Source organism: Candoia aspera, chromosome 2 (genome assembly GCF_035149785.1).
Source record: "Candoia aspera isolate rCanAsp1 chromosome 2, rCanAsp1.hap2, whole genome shotgun sequence".
In the NCBI taxonomy this organism is placed as follows: domain Eukaryota; kingdom Metazoa; phylum Chordata; class Lepidosauria; order Squamata; family Boidae; genus Candoia; species Candoia aspera.
Window position 1 is genome coordinate 125,843,878 of NC_086154.1, and position 12,447 is coordinate 125,856,324.

At 42.8% G+C, this 12,447-nt stretch overlaps 1 protein-coding gene across 1 annotated transcript in view; it reads left to right on the plus strand.

Moving 5' to 3' along the window:
• KCNH3 (potassium voltage-gated channel subfamily H member 3) overlaps positions 1-12,447 on the plus strand; it is a 56,900-nt gene that overhangs the window by 20,985 nt on the left and 23,468 nt on the right. The window contains exon 2 of the mRNA XM_063293547.1: positions 10,008-10,241. Within this exon, the coding sequence (XP_063149617.1) occupies positions 10,008-10,241 (234 nt within the window). The remainder of the gene's footprint in view (positions 1-10,007; positions 10,242-12,447) is intronic.

Sequence of the window (12,447 nt, forward strand, 5' to 3'; positions counted from 1 at the left end):
TTGACTCTCCAAGGCTATAGGTTACTAATTTGCTCTTGTCATTTTGTTGCCTGCTGCGCCTGGGTCTGCAAAAATGAGGACTGTCGAGCACGTGGCAAACAGGCTCCCGTGCCTGGCCATCTGATTGGCTTGGGGAGCTGCCCAGGAAGGTGCAGGCCTGTGTGACCCACCTTTGTCCCTTTGCCTCTTTTCCTCCTGCATTTAACCGGATGACTTCACAAGGATCCCACCAGCAATCGGCTGCTCTATAAATACCTAACCCACCCCACATTGCTAATAGTGAGTAACAGCAGCAGGCAAATTACAGAGCAGGTCTCAGAGCTCTCGTAGGCACCAAGTCAAGCAGATCTAACGGATGCACGCAGAGCCTGAAAGCTGCTGTCACCCTGGGTATAATTAGAGGGTAGTGAGGAGCTGGGAAGTGCAGTTAAACAGGCAGAAGAAAGCGGGGGCTTCTGCCTACCCCCCATATTTTAATTGCCTTTTAATTTCAATGCGCTGCATCATGGCTCACAATGATGTACAACAAAGCAGTGGGGAGCAAGGGCTTCGAGGCAGTTTGGCTCAGACTAGACTTTCTTTGGGGGAGTGGCTTTGTTGGAGGGTCAGTTCTGCAATTAGGAAGATTGATCAGGGATGGAGGGAAGGAAGGAAGGGAGAGCTTGAAAAGAGCAGCTGCTAACTTGGTTTGGGGAGACATCCTCTCACCTGAATAAAAGGCTCCTTCCTGGCTTAGACAGTTGCCCTTTCATTTTAAAGGCTATTTGCAAGCATAGAAAACGCATTCGATGGTATTGGGCAAGACCTTCCTCCCTTCCTTCTGCTTAGTTTGAAAAGGGTATGGGTAATACCTGCCAAAATGTCTAGAAGGCAGAGCAAATTTTCCATTAGTCAGGAGGTGGAATTTCCATCCTCCTTGTCCCCTTCCTCTAACTGGTAGAAGGGGAGCAGAGGACAGGCATCTTTTTGTGACTCTTCTTCCACTTAATTGGTGTAAGTCCCATGGGTTGTGAACTGCAGCTTTTCTTGGCACAGTTTTGGGTCTGGGAGGGCATTAAAAACCAATAACAACCCAGATTACAGGTAAGCCTGTCAGTGAACTAAGGCAACCTGTGAACGTAGTGCAGGATCTTTGGGTACAAGATATGGCCTAGGAAGGAGGGACAGCTATTTATAGAGTATTTCCTCATCTGATGCTCTGATTACCATTTCAGCCTTAAGCATGTAGGTAATTATAGGTAGTTGCCTGCAGCAATCTTTTGTAACGGTTAGCACTTCTGTTGCAGAAGCAGATGGAATGGCTTTTCTCTGCCCAGTGCCTCTTTGATGCAAAGCAACAGAAGAAGGAGGGAAGGATTTCTGCAACGTAGGGCAGGTCCCAGCAGAACTATATAAATGAATTGGCAAGAAAAAATAAGGCAACTGAGGACCAGAAAAATTAATTGCTATTGACACCTCAAGTCAGTCCCTCTGTGGGTTCAATAGGCCAGATTTCTCCAGCTGCAGGTGTTGGACTATGATCCCACCACCAAATACTAGGCCATGGTTGGTTGGGGATTTGGAAGGGTTATTCCAGGACATGTAGGTGGCACAAGGTCAGAGAAGGTTGCAATAGGCAAGGGACAAAGATCGATTAAAAAAAATCAGCCTTTCACCAACACATTTTAAGTTCCCTCTATGAGCAATCAGTATAAAAGTTGGCTGAGGCATCTCCCTGCCCTTTAAAAATGTTCTACCTGGTGTGCTTTGGAGTATAAGCTGTGTCTTATTGCAGAAAGGAAATGACAATAACTGGACTGGATGTCTGAAATATAGTACACAAACTGCAAGTTTGAGTTGCACGAGCTTTTGTTTTGATTTTGTGTGGATTTACTGCGCTACCTAGAACCAAGGGCCAGAGCAGTATGGGTGATCTTCCAGCAGAAAGGGCTTGACTTCTATGATTGGACAAAGGGTTGGATCCCTTAGGAATTCTGTGAAATCTGTTTCAGAAATCACCCCCCCCCAAATCAATCTGATTTCTCTGACAGTTTCCAAATGCCTAGAACCTTCCTGTGATTTGCAAAAGTGCTGAACAGGCAGAGACCAGCTTGAAATGAACGTCTGGCAAAAGCTGTTTTTGGATCCCTGCTTTCTCTTGCTTTTTGTCACTGAGTTTTTTTTTGGGGGGGGTGTAACTTGTTTGAAGGGGCTGGATGCTAAACGTACCGGTGATAAATTAACGGGAAATCACTTTTGGCTCCCAATGGAGCTGCCATGTTGAACTGAAGGTCATCACGAACAGCGACGACAAAAGGTGACTGTTGAAATAGATACATTTCTGAGGAGTCCTTTAGAACCTAAGTGGGAGTGAAAAGGTTCTTTTGCAACAGGTGAGCAATATCTTTTATTGAATCAACTGGCCTGTGGAATGAAGAATAGGTACTTTTGAGTTCTTTAGAATGAGCATTTGCTGTATGAGATGAGATATCCAGGATTTTGGAAAGAAATGGGTCCCTGTGATGTGTATTTTGAGGTCAGGACCTTTCGCCCAGGAAGTTATTTATAAAAATAATAAAGGCGGGATAAAAATCTAAAAAAAAAAAAAAGCTGGCAGGTCCTTCCCAAAGTGGGTAGGTGGATGAGAATATGGTTAGCTGGTAGGCAGTTGGGATCTGGAGGCCTCACCCACCGACTGACAATGACATCATCCAGGAGGCAAATGCATTCTGGGTAAACTCAGAGATGTTAAGTCCTCCAGCCAACCTTTATTCAGAATGAGAGAGGAAAGAAAACCCTTTGCTAACTAAGACAGAGGTTGACAACCACTGCCAGCTAGCCTGAGCAACAGTCAGCAATTACCGGACTAGTAATCCAAAACATTTGGAAAACATGCTATTTTTTTTCCTAATTAATATAAAAACCCACTGTGCAGGCTTGTGCGAGTCTCATGTCTCCTGCAGAGTTGATGATGGGATAAAATGGGTTGAGCCCCCAGCTAATGAAACTAGAACCAAGATGGGGAATTCATAGCTATCTGGGTGTTGTTGGAATCTATCATCATCATCACCATCCATGGCTGGATTGTTGGGAGTTGGAGTCCAACAGCTTCTTGGGACATAAAGTGGAATAATCTCACTTCTATATTTGTTTTCAACAATGAAGAGAGGACTAATTTTTGAATAAATAATGCAGCCAAGATGCATTAAACCAGTGTTTCTCAACCTTGGCAACTTGAAGATGTGTCAACTTCAAGTCCCAGAATTCCCCAACCAGCATGCTGGCTGGGGAATTCTGGGACTTGAAGTGCACACATCTTCAAATTGCCAAGGTTGAGAAACACTGCATTAAACTGTCAGGCTGGAATCATGCAATAGTGGGCTGTATGTGAGGCTCAGGCTGATGGATTTGAGGTTCAGTGTTGGTAAGTTCCAGTTCAAATTAAGTCCTAAATTTGAAGCTCCATTTGATAGTGGCCTACATTTTAAGGGGTTCCTTGTAACTGATGGTACACTTCTTCATAAGTTATTTTATCTGCATATGCTTTCAGAAGAAAAACATGAGCTAAATATGCAGAAGTATTTTTTTAAAGGTATCCTTTAATTCATTGTACAAGTGATGAATGGACTAACTGACAAACAGTGCTGGGGAGGTGGCATGAAGGAACTCAACTAAGAGAATAGGGAGTATAGATTGTACATTTTATGTCTTCAGATGATCAGGAAGAACCTTGCTAAATCTTAACCCACACCATGGAGATGAGAAATGAATGAAGAAGAAAAAATTATTGGATTAGACTGTAGGAATGGTTTCATTCTTCCCAAGCACACTTGGCCATTTGTTAGGAACTTGCTTTTGCCATCAATACACTGTGGTGCCAGGCTTAATTTACTTTAAATTCCTATGAAAAAATTAAGCATTTCTCCTTACATATGGGCTACAAATATAAGTCACAGACCTCAAGATGTACTTCTACTAAATAAGACTACTATAGAAAGCTAGAAGAAAGAGCAAATGGATGTTTTACCCCAGAGAGTTCCATTTTAAAGAACTTTGGATTGTTTTCTAAATGTTTCAGTTGTACTGTGAATATTACAACTTTATGACCATTTTTAAGCCACCTTGCAAGCTTTTTCTTCCCTTAAAATGATTGATATAGAGAAATAATTATGTTAAGAATCCTTCTGGGACCCAAACTAAAACATACCCAAATCTTACTGGAGTTTTTCTGTAAAGACTCTACCCCAGGACTCAGGGGAGAATAGAGGATTTTATACTAATCTTTCAGAAAACCATAATGCTTGGAGACAGGACAATACATGGACTTAAGGATTGCTGCAGTAGAACTATTTTTATAAAATTGATAGTTTTTAAATGTCATGTTCAGTAGGTATCCTTATTTTGTAATGTCAGAATCTGTACTGATAAATCAATGTTATGTCAAATGAGGCTTCCCCCACCAAAATCTGCCTGAGTGAGAGGAAGAACTGATTGGAAATATAAAATCGGAAGGTGCCACTGCTATTGTTTCTCTGGATCTTTTTTTTTTTCCTTTCTCCTTCCTGATGCCAATTTCCCACCTATCATGCTGGGAAAATCTGCCACCAAAGTCCTATCTAAAGTTTTCAGAAGTAAAGATGTCAGTTTAAAAACAAAGTGCATCTGACTCACGCCATGGTCTTCTCAATTGCCACATATGCCTGTGAAAGTTGGACATTAAAAAAGGAAGATAGAAGAATTGATGCATTCGAATTGTAGTGTTGGTGAAGATTATTGAAAATACCATGGACTTCCAGAAGAACAAACAAATCAGTTTTAGAAGGAATACAGCCAGAATGTTCCCTAGAGGTGAAGATAACTAGGCTCAGACTCTCATACTTTGGCACATCGTCAGGAAAGACCGATCACTTGAAAAGGACATCATGTTTGGTAAAGTCGAGGGCCAGCGGAAAAGAGGAAGACCTTCCATGTGATGGATTGATACAATCACAGCAACAATGGATGCAAACATTGGAACAGTCAGGCATATGGCGCAACAGCAAGACTGAACAGCATTTCCTTCTGTTATACATAGGATCGCCATGAGTTGTAAATGACTCAACAGCAACCAATCACAACAAGTTTTGGTCAGACAAAGAGCATCTTCTCTCTCTCCCCCACCCCATTCCACATGTATGGGTGGGGGCACGCTTTCCCAGATTTATTTTTTATTTGTTAGATTTGTATTCCGTCTTTCCTTCAGGAGATCAAGGCAACATACATGGCAGTCCCTCCTCCCATTTTCCCCACAACAGCAGCCCTGTGAGGTGGGTTGGGTGTGAGGAAATAACTACCCCAAAGTTACCCAGTGAGGTTCAGTGGCTGAAGGTGGACTTGAACCTTGGTCTCCCTAGTTTAGTTCAACATCCTAACCATTAGGCCGCATTGATTCTTTACAGTATCTCTATTCAGGTCCTTTGGCTGTAAATATCAATAAATTCTGGGAGTTGAAGTCCACACATCTTCAAGTTGGCTAATGCACACACACAAAATAGCCAGACCTATCAGTCTTCTGGGAGTTCAGTATTCAGTGTGAAGAGCAAAAAATGGTGTCTGGTCATTCTCACAGCCAAAGCCAAAATGGCTAAGGAGGCAGAGTGCCTATGACAGGATGAGGAGGGACGTTTCTGCAGCAGGCATGCCAGGCTGATGGGAGCTAAGCAGATTGCTTTCCCTGACCATCTCATCTCCCAGCTGGTCTCCAAAGCATCCTGGATTGTCCTGATGGGAAGTTTTATGTTGGGAGAAGAGGGAAAACACAGCTGCAAACTGGGATATTAAAGTTTACTCCAGGCTGCCTCAGCTGTGGGCTGGGGATGAAATGGTGATGTCATGAGGTCAGGTCCCTTCCAAAAGATTAGTAAAGTTTTGTGTCATGGCAAACAGGATGAGAGGATAATCCCTTAGTTTGCTCTGCAGAGAAGAAACTGTTAAGATGAGGATCAGGGAATCCAGCTTCATTTCTGCTAGTCTTTTCTTTGTTTTTCCCAACTATTCAGCCATCAGATTCTAATTCAGTACCTTCCATATCAATTGCACCACCTCACTCTGTTCCCTTAGTAAAGAGGCTGTTTAATCCTGGTCTGGGTGTTTTCTAAGAGGCTGATGCCTTTACCTAACCCATTTGAAACCGCAACTTCAACCAATGAAGCAAAAACATCAGATTAACCTGGAAATCACCCCAGTCCCTGAGGACACCTCCATTTGATGGGCAGTCATGCTCAAGAGATATTAATGCTATATACCTCTACCAGTTCAACTGCCAGGATTCTCCCTGAAGAATCCTGGGTGTTGCAGCTCTGATGGTGAGGATCTAGGGGCATTCTTAACAGGCACCCCATTCATAGCACTACAGTGCCCAGCATTACCTGATGGCACAAGTTTATGATTTTAACCCGGTTTAAGTCTGTAGTATTGGCTTGTGGCTGTAGGATTTTTTTGCAGGAGGTTTTACCACCCCCAGCTCCACAGGTGTATTTCGGAAAACAGTTCAGTTGCACTGCATCACCACTAGTTACAGGACTATTTCCCTGGTGTCACATTGCCTTGGTACCCACACACCATTTCTCTTGCGGGTTGAGAGACCGTCTTCCCTACAGGCTTGGACCCAGCCCTCCCTTTGGTGTGAAGGAGAAGGAAAGGCTTGGCTTTTGACAAACATCAGGATGACTTCTGCACTGGGTTGGGCAAAAGAGAAAGGGGGTGAGGTGAAACCTGGGTCTTTTAGAGAGGAACACTGAGCTGCTTCTGCAGAAAGGGTGGGTGGAGGCAAAGCTCTTTGGGTCTGACAAACCTGGCTTTGAGCCACGGAGATGCAAGTCTTTTGGAACTGAATCTATTGGGTCTTTGATGCATTTGTTACTACTGAATTTTAAATGTGAAGCCAGCTGTGTCTCTCAATATTTAGACAATTAGTCGAAAATATGTCACTTAAAACAAAGCTCTCTTCAAGTTCTCTGTTTTGAAAATACAGTATTTTACTGTATATGTAAGGTTCTGTCTATTGCCATAACACCCGCAGTTTGACTGGATCTTTCCATTGTACATGTATGTTTGTGGCAAGAGCTGCTATTTTAGAAGCAATAGTCAGAACCTACAAATAATATTGTATTTTCAAAATATCTTGCAGGAAGCAGTTTTTAGAAATAATTGGTCACTCAAGGTTGAATGGGAAGCAAAACACTGCAAAAATACTTTGAGTTTGTCTTCCAGATTCTTTCCTTTCCTTTCGTAACATGAGGATTTTACCAATCAACTATAACAAGTTCTCAGAATGGGAAGTTCTGATTCAATGTATTTTGGTTTTGGTGGATTCTTGTTGTAGTTCTTTTTAAATCATCCTTCTGCACTTTTAGCCACAGACATACACACACACAACCCAGGTTACCCTTTCCCAAACTTAATACTCGCACCATGAAAGACTTCCTCTGTTCTTCATGGAGTCACCTGAAAGCAACCTAGTTCCACTTATGGATGCATGAAAAGGCCCTGGGGAACTTGTTGGTGCTCCAAGATCTTCTGTAAGCTAGAAGAGGAAGGCCAGCTCTTTTTTCCTTTCAGGCCCTGTCTTCTCAAACGCCTTTTCTCCCTGTAATTTTTCCCGGTTAGGAGAAAAGTACAACTTTCCTCTGCTCTTGAAATCTTTTCATTGGGAGTGGGGGGAATCTTTTCACTGATAAAAAAGAGTGTTGTTGTAGGCAGGGGATTCTATAAAATTCTGCATAAGGCCTGGACTCCTAGCCCTTGCCTACCACAAAAAAGCATGGTGTGTATATGGGAGAGGGATGTTCTGATTACTACAGCAGCACAATTCTGTGATCAACTCTCTTTGCTACTGATCGGTATATTAGTAGAAATTGTTTTCAGTACTCTTTAAATCTAACAAACATAACAAATTTGTTTTGCTTATACCTGAATATTTGTTACCTTCCATTTGTAACATGCAAAAGATCTGTAACTTCCTTGTGTCATGGCTTTTGGGACCATTTTAACGTTGACTGCAATTTCAACCAGTTATCAGCTAGACAAATAGAAGTATTTGCCAGGTTTTAGATATGATCAGGAAGGGTGTGCATGTCTCCAACTTTCCTGGAATTTCTAAGGAATCCTAAAACTAGGAACTCTATTCCATCCCTCATCCTGTTTTAGCCACTAGAATACGCTCTTCTGCACCATCTCATTCTCTCTCCACTATTCTTCTCTGGGGACAATTTGGTTGTTTTTCCTTATACCTCTGGATATGGAAATGTCCCTCCAGCATCTCTGTGTTATCTTCTCTCTGCACCCTGTTTTTCCTATTCAAATCTATGCAAATGAATCAGGCAGGGCTGGGGGTGGGCTTCGGCTTTTTCTGCCTGGTGAGAAGTTGGGGGTTTGAGTCCAGCTGCCGCAGGCGATGACTAAACTCTGCACAGAACAAACAGGGTAAAAATAGTCAGAAACTGGAGATGCACCAGATGGTGCCAACTCCTGGGAAGATAGTGGGGAAGGAATTAAGAATGTGGCTTCACTCCCTCCCTGTGAGGCATCTGGGGAATGAGGCACGATAGAGCATCCTAAGATCCCAACTTTAGCCTGTGGTCCCCCATGTCCCTCTTCCCATTTTTCCCCAGTCAGTAACTGATGGCCAGTCTCCTTGTAGAATTGTGTTTCTAACCCCTACATCAATCCCAGCAAAGCCTTTACAGGAGCTTAGTGCATTTTAAAGACTAACAGATATATCATAGACTATCATGGATTGCAATCTACCTCCTTGCCCTTGTCTGCCCCTCAAAAGTATTCACATTCCTCTGCTCTTATTATTCCATACATCTCACTCAGACGTGCATTCCAGACCTTCCTAACCTCCCTTCCTATCATACCCTGTTATTTCAGTTCTATGGTATAAACTCAGGTTGATTCATAGTAGTAAAGGTAGCAACCTACCCCAAGCTAGTGCTGTTGAGAAGTGAAGGGACTACAATGACCTGAGCTGGCTACCTTGCTAGCAGTTCTTGGTTTTAATAGTCCCAGGACATCAGGAGGACACTGGAAGGCTGATAAACTACTGAATATACGAAGTATGCATATAGTGGTCAATTCCCTGCTAGTGACTTAAACCATCTTCATAGCATCATCCAGCCATTGTTGGAGTGACATAAACCTTGTTCCTATTACTGTTACTTTGGCACAACAGTGATTGGATGACTTGAGAAGACACTGTAAGTTGATATGAGGAAATCACGTATGTAAGGCTTAATTTTAATTTTATATTTATATTTGTTATTATTATTTTTACCATACTGGGGCACTGGGTAGCCATGAGAGGAAATATTTCTTCCAGCTAATTGCCATTTGGGGGAGATGGGTAAAATGTTCATTGAGATCACAATAAAAGCAGTGAAAAAAGGTTGTTGCCTTCTGTCATCCCAATCCTGTTGGATGATTGTGTTCAGCAGTAGCAGCTGTTTAAATCGTAAACATTAAGTATGCTAATAGCATTTATGTCCTTAATAAATATGTAGTTTGGTTACAAATACCCCGGAAAGCTAAGAAATGTGATGTATTGTGCAATCTAGAATACATTAAAGGCGAAATAAATCCTATTGATTTCAACGGGACTTAATCCTAAATCAGTGTATAGAGGAATTACTGGCTAAGACTCTAATCCTAATCATGTCTGGCAATTGCAATGCTTGCTTCAAACTAAGACCTTTTAAATTTTTAAATCATAATTAACCCAAGCACTGACTATCGTGTGTCTTAGTGAATAAACTACACCAGTGCTCTTCAATAGTGACAAATCAATATCAACATTTAGGAAAGAATCTTGAGAGTTCGGTGGCTAAAAGGTGAAAGCTGTAGAGCAACTCATCTAGTGGGCACCAGGCTGGCTAAGGAACTTTATCTGAGATCTAGGAGGACTTGCATAGCTCCGATGGGTCCTAGAATTAATTCCACTCTTGCCAAGCTAGGCCAGCGACAAGTGTTTCTTTTCTTTTTCTCTTCAGACAGTAATTTTGTCCTGGGCAATGCCCAAGTCCGGGGAGCCTTCCCTGTGGTGTACTGTTCAGATGGCTTCTGTGAACTGACCGGCTTCTCCCGGGCTGAAGTCATGCAACGTTGCTGTGCCTGCAACTTCCTGTATGGGCCCGACACCAGTGAACTGGTGCGTACCCAGATCCGCAAGGCCCTCGATGAGCGCAAGGAATTTAAAGCTGAGCTTATCCTCTACAGGAAAAGTGGTGAGTCCAGTTTCTGAGAAGATGCTTTGAACTGGCAAAGGAACCATAGGGGGATAGTTTGCACAAGGATATGGAAAATTGAAGTCTAAGTAGATACCATATAAAATGGTTGGTGTGTGTGTGTGTGTGGTATGAATTTTTCTTGACTATATATCTATAACTGTATATCTATGTTTCCTGCCTGGAAATGATTGGTGGGTACCTGAGACAAAGTTTGTCTGGTTTTGGCCACAGGAGGCCCAAGGCAGGATAGCAGAAAATTAGCTGGAAAAGAGGATCTCTAGTAATGATGTAGAAATGTGAATTTTAGTGGCTTGGGCTGGCTAAGCAAGTTGTATTGCTCTACTTCCCTGTTCTACACAACTTCAAAAACTCTTGTTGTCTTTTCCATCTGGACCACCTACAGCAGAGATCTTTCTGGAAGTATTTCAAGTGTGAAGAGCATAGTGTTGGAGGTCCTGGCAAATCCAGCATGCCTCATTAGCATGTGCATTAGCATGTAAATTGAGTTCATCCCACAATGCAACTCTGAGGAAGCTGTTGCAAAAGTTACAAACAGACAATTGGTTGCAGATGGGTCTTTAAGGCCAAACAGAATGAGAAGGGAGAAGTCCAAAGATACAAAGCTAGACTGGTAGCCAAGGGCTATTCACAAAAGTATGGGGAAGATTATGACCAAATGTTTGCACCTGTTGTGACCCACACAACAATTCGACTTCTTTTAAGTCTAGCTGCAAGTAGAAACATGTAAGTGGAACATATAGACATTAAAACAGCATTCTTGCATGGGGAAATTCAGGAGGAGTTATATATGTAACAACCTGAAGGGTTCACTGATCCAAAGAACTGGCATTTAGTGTGTAAACTTCAGAAGGGGATCTATGGGCTAAAACAAGCAGCAAGGGCCTGGAATGTGAAATTAAACCAGATGCTAATCAAGCAAGGTTTCACCCAGGGCAAAGCTGATCTCTGCCTTTACACACCACACAAGAATGGCAGAGACGTGTTCATTCTGACATTTGTGGATTATTTGATTCTCTGTTATAAGGATCAAAGGGACATTGATGAAATTGTATCCAATTTGAACACGGAGGTAGAGGTGAAATGCCTTGGGAAGGCAAGCTACTACTTGGGGATACAAACTGACAGAGAAGAGGCTGGAAGTTTTCTCCTTAGTCAGAGGCAAAAGATTCTAGAGTTATTGGAGAGCTTGGGGCTGGAAGATGCAAACACAATGCCAACTCCAATGGACACAGACTATCACAAAGTCAAGGACACTAGTGAACTGTTGCCTCAGAACAATGGCTACAGAGAGGCCATTGGGAAGCTGTTATATCTGTCAACCACAAGAAGGCCAGATATTTCAACTGCAGTGAGGATCCTCTGCAGAAAGACCAGCGCACCCACCCAAAGGGACTGAACAGGTGTTAAGTGGGTGGCAAGATACCTGAAGGGGACTGCAGACCTGAAGCTTAAGCTGCCAGCAACTGATTCTCCTGAACTAGTGGGTTACACCGATGCAGACTGGGCAGAAGATGTAACTGATCGTAAATCCACTAGTGGGAATGAGTTTTTGTTTGGGGGAGGGGCTGTGAGCTGGACTAGTCACAAACAGACTATATTGGCATGCTCAGCTACTGAAGTGGAGTATGTCTCAGTGGCTGAGACATGCGCAGAAGTACAATGGCTCAAGTATCTACTTGAGGATCTGGGGTTTAGTGTTCCTGCTCCAATAAGAATCTTTGAGGACAACCAAAGTTGTATAAGACTCTCTCTGTCAAAGAAGGTGGGAGGGCGGACCAAGCACATGGATGTTTGTTACCACATAATTAGAGAGGCACAGGAGACAGGACTAATAAATTTGGAGTATTGTCCCTCAGAGAACATGATCGCTGACATCCTGACAAAACCACTTGCAAAGGGGTGTCTATTAAGGCCTACGAAGTGAGTTAAATCTTGTGTAGGCATGATGCATGTGTGATTTGAGAAGGGGTGTCAGAGGCCCTGGCAAATCCAGCATGCCTCATTAGCATGTCCATTAGCATGTAAGTTGAGTTCGTCCCACAATGCAACTCTGAGGAAGCTGTTTGTTGCCACTCCCACTTCCTCTCTCACTCTTCCTCCTCCTTCCACCAATTGAGCAGGCAGCATGGATGCTGCTCTCTTCATCAGGGCCACATGCTCGGGACTTAATGAAGAATTCTTC